At 31.3% G+C, this 4,327-nt stretch overlaps 1 protein-coding gene across 1 annotated transcript; it reads right to left on the bottom strand.

Annotated features, from left to right (window-relative positions):
* Window positions 1–352: 352 nt before the first annotated feature.
* Window positions 353–4,327, bottom strand: LOC140447194 (uncharacterized). Its single transcript, XM_072539706.1, has 5 exons — window positions 3,909–4,327; window positions 3,572–3,634; window positions 3,373–3,513; window positions 3,162–3,256; window positions 353–2,934 (listed from the first exon to the last, which is right to left on the bottom strand). Exons 2-5 carry the CDS (start codon window positions 3,613–3,615, stop codon window positions 938–940), a joined length of 2,277 nt encoding a protein of 758 aa, XP_072395807.1. The 5' UTR covers window positions 3,616–3,634; window positions 3,909–4,327; the 3' UTR covers window positions 353–937.

The raw sequence follows: 4,327 nt of genomic DNA, 5'->3' as shown, positions 1-4,327 counted from the left end.
ACAATTATAAACTTACCTCCAACACCGATGATGCCTTAATGAAATCAGGTAAAATGTAAGGATAACTTAACGTCTAACTTTCACTCTCGATGGCGTGATTTTGCCGTGAAATCGATGATTTTTGCATAACCAGGCTGGGCTATACGTATTCTTTGTCTGGAGTAATTAAATCCCAGGTATAGAATATTACAATTATCTTAATGAAACGATCACTTTAGGATATATTTACATTACTGATAACTTAACATTGATAATTTTTGTTATTTATTGTTAATTTTATTGCTATTTATAATAGAAAAAATGTTGTTTTATATCCTTGCCAACCCCGTAGCAATGTTACGGTTTGAACAGAAGATCTAATAAATCGTCTGGTGAGAACAATAGTGGCGAAACTTCAAAATGAACATTTCGAGATAATCTAATTTGAAGTTTTGATGAAATTGCTGAATAGTATAAGTGCCTAATAGGTAATCATTTTGTAGAATTTTTCTAATAATCTGCTTCTTGTTATTTAAACCAATTAGTAGAAGTAATTTTATTTGAAGAAAAGATGGACATAGTAATTTTTTTTATTTTTTTTTCTGCGTTTCGCCATTATTGCATGATCGAGGATATTTAATTGGCTGTTTCGCCACTATACACTACATTATACACTAGAAGTTTTCACTTCATTGTGTTTTTAGTTTAGTTTTTGTTTTAGATAATTAAAAAAAAACTTTTAAAAATAAATGAAACGCATCAAACAAAATATTTTATTGTATAAACCAAACAGTTATTCACAAAATGAAACTAAAGTACAATGGACATACATAGAAAAATAACAAAATAAGATCTTAAGTAATAATTAACATCATCTCTGTTAACAAGAAAACGATATACATGTTAAACAAATTTAAAGTAAGCAAAAGAACTAGTAAAATTAAATTTATCATTTCACTTATGTTTCATATTTCAAACTACTAAAGAACTGATTGTGGGCAGAAGGAATTGATTTATTTTGTAAGAGACTTTGCAAGTCATCAAACTTCTTTTTAGAAATGGAAATTGGTTCTCGGTAGAGTGGAACCAAAGAATACTCATCTAAAGTGCATAGTCGCTTTCTTGTTTTGCTATTTCTAACTAAGACCGATTGAAACTGAGTTTCTGTATAAGAAGTTTTATAAAAAAAACGATCTAAATGCGGCCTTTCAACTTTAACCATTGCAATATCATTAAAGTTAAATTTTTTACCTTCGCAATTCTCATTAAACGAAGAATTAACTAAGGTTTGAGTCAAATGTTTAATGTCATAAAAATCTTGGTGTGCCATTTCGTGCACTTGAAATCTACTTCCTTTCTTTTTTGCAGAACTAATGATTGCCGAGTAATGTGCTGGTACGTAAATTGGTCCACTTTTAAGAAATTTCTTGACTGCCTTTTCAATAACCGAATGGCTAGCATCGCCCTCATTTTGACCATGTCCTACCACAAAAAATTTGTGAGTAATGCTCTTAATTTTATATTTTGCCACAGCAAATAAATATGCTGTTATAATGAATTTATTTTTACCCTGGCCTCCACAATTGTCCGAATACAAAACAAGTTCTAAACCATCTGAATTAGCAAGATCTGATTGTTTTTTTAAATATTCTAAAAGGCATGTCCCAATTTCGGATGCTCCCCGTTTGGCCTCTCCCTCATGCCAAAAAAAGCAGTCAACTGGTCCCAAGCCTTTTTGCTGCAGCTTACAAATTGTAAAGTTGTAGGAGTTTAACCGCGACTTATAATAAAAAGATGATACATCCCCTTTTGGAACAGGTAGAGCAGCCTGCAAATCAAAGCAGGCAACTTGAAATAAACGGCTAATCTTTGATTTGTCTTTACTTTTCTCATACCGCGATAATTCTTTTTCTATTATATGTGTTTTGTAGCTTTGCTCTATTTGAAGTTTTTCGTCAGGATTCGAATTCTTGTATGTATTACATGTAAGGCACTGGTCCTTTTTTGGAATGTGAAAAGACATGTTAAATTCGTAGTTGAACAGATATCTATACATAGATATTTTGCCATAATTCTTGTTTTGTGCCTTACATAACTCTACATAATCATTGTATAAATCACTCACTGTCTTTCCACCCTCGATATATTTTTTTTGTGTGTTAGCCCTGGTATAGTGGCTTTCCACAGCTGGTATTGATGAAAGATGGTGTGTCATATCATTTTTAATTTGTTCCGAAATATTTTTGTGTTTACCTTTTCCACGCAAATCGGTTTCTAAATAACCCCCTTTATCTTTAGTTTTGACAGTTCTAATAAATCTTTCACTTACACCAAGAGTTCCCCTAAAAAATAAGAAGCAAACTTGCTTGCGTTCATTATTTTTTTCAAAGTAGTAGCCTTTGTTTAATCCTTGCTCTTTCTGCCTTTCGATTAGAACGTGTCTGTATTTTGGTTGGATAGGTTGCATATGGTTTACAACAAAACTTCGCTGATTCTCTAAGTTTCCCAAATTCCAGAAACTATTAAAAAGTATTTCCCTATCTTCCTGGGTGAACTTAACACTACATTTTAGCCTGCAAGTATTTTTGCACGATGAAAGCATTTTTCTTGCTGGAATTAACTTACCATTATGAAGAGATTGATATTCTTTTCCACAGTTTCTTAATTTTTTTACAATAGTTCTTTTCCAGCCTTCTGGATTTCGTTTCCTCTTTCTCGTTCTTTCAACGTTTCTGTTCGAACCTGTGGATTCTTCGGATTCATTACTTTCTTCATTGAAATCTGGGTCTCTATCACTATCATCTACTGATGAGCTCAATGATTTTGTAGAAGACGATCTGCTACAACGACTACCCTTGGAACACCATGATTCAGATGAGGACTCATCGGAGCTACTTGAATCCCTGGAGTCTCTTGAACCTTCGTTTTCAATGTTCTCAATGTCCTGTTCTACCCCTATAAATAAAAGAGGTAATTTAGTAATTTCCTTTAAAATCAGTAAAATTAGTCTTTGTTATCATAGGTGTTTTTATCAACATCAATTTTTTACTTTTGATCTACCATAAAACACCATCATAAAGTGTTTTGTCAGCTTAAAATTGGGAAACGAATAAAATAAATTGTTAATGCAATGGTAATAAAAAGATGATATTATTTAAAATAGGATAAAATAAAACATTTACCTTTCTCTGTTGGCTTTAATTCTGAGCAACTTCCTATGAGATCATCCATTTTTGGTGAATTTTTCTCAATTTTGTTTTGATTTTCGCAATTTACACTAAAAATGAAACAAAATTAAGATTAAAAAAAGCGTTTTATGTAAATAAATTTAAAAGTAAACTATTTCATTACAAAATATTAGGTTTCTTAATATAATAAACAACTAAAACTTACTTTATTTCCAGAACAGCCTGGATTTTTTCATCTGTTTGTTTTAATACTCCAAAATTACTTTCTTCGTCGTTACTCATCTTATGTAAATTTTGGTTGGAAGAATCTTGACTAAAACTTGGCTTTTCCCCTTTGCGGTTTACACTAAAAGCAAAAGGGCACAACATACAAAAATTTAAATCTAAATTGCACCGAAACTTACTATATTCCAAGAGCAGTTAGCATTTTTTCTGACCGTCCGCTCATGATTCCGGATCTTTAAGACCTAAAAATAATATTATTATAAACATAATTTAAATTTGAGTTTAAAATAATTTAATTCGACATTACGGTACTATCTTTTAAAAAAATGTAACTAGATTTATTTTTATATATTTAATATTACAGCGAAGTAATACTGATTTAAATTATTTTTAACAGTCCCTGTTATGCAATACCCGTGAAAGTAGTAATAATATTTTAATATGATACAAAACTGTAATACAATAAAAGCTAAAATCAAAATAAATATCCCACACATAAATAAAACTTTCACTTACCTACAACGTAATAGACGAAATTACAGGTTCGTCGTTCTTTTTTTAATTTAATTTAGATTTTACACTCCGAATTCAGAACATGAATGACAAAAGTGCACATTCGCCACTATTACACTAATCGTTTTAAAGATAATTGTTCGAATACGTGCAATCACGGCGTAATTACAGATTCGCCAGTCTTGATGTGAAGTTTCGTTGCTTTCCCAACGAAGACAATTTAAGCACTGACCTTCGTCGTTATTACATCAAAATATTTGACAAATTCACAATACCCTAAAGACACGTGGCTGCCCTCTAGTAGTAAGGAAATAAAATAATTGTTCGCCGATCTTGCACATGAAAGAGGGCATATTTAGATGTCGGTTGATGGACTTAACTCAAAATCCTTGATTTTCGAGTTTCGCCACTATTGTTCTCAC

The sequence above is a fragment of the Diabrotica undecimpunctata genome, chromosome 8 (assembly GCF_040954645.1).
Source record: "Diabrotica undecimpunctata isolate CICGRU chromosome 8, icDiaUnde3, whole genome shotgun sequence".
NCBI classification, from domain to species: Eukaryota; Metazoa; Arthropoda; class Insecta; order Coleoptera; family Chrysomelidae; genus Diabrotica; species Diabrotica undecimpunctata.
Note: the sequence above shows the minus strand (reverse complement) of the source record. Positions and strands in the feature narration are given on the sequence as shown.

Excerpts from the sequence above, each read along its gene's own strand:
- LOC140447194 (XM_072539706.1), bottom strand. The coding sequence starts at position 3,615 with ATGAGCGGACGGTCAGAAAAAATGCTAACTGCTCTTGGAATATA. Across the intron at positions 3,514-3,571 it reads CTAACTGCTCTTGGAATATA|TGTAAACCGCAAAGGGGAAA; the intron begins GTAAGTTTCGGT and ends TTTTGCTTTTAG. Across the intron at positions 2,935-3,161 it reads ATTAAAGCCAACAGAGAAAG|GGGTAGAACAGGACATTGAG; the intron begins GTAAATGTTTTA and ends TTTTATTTATAG.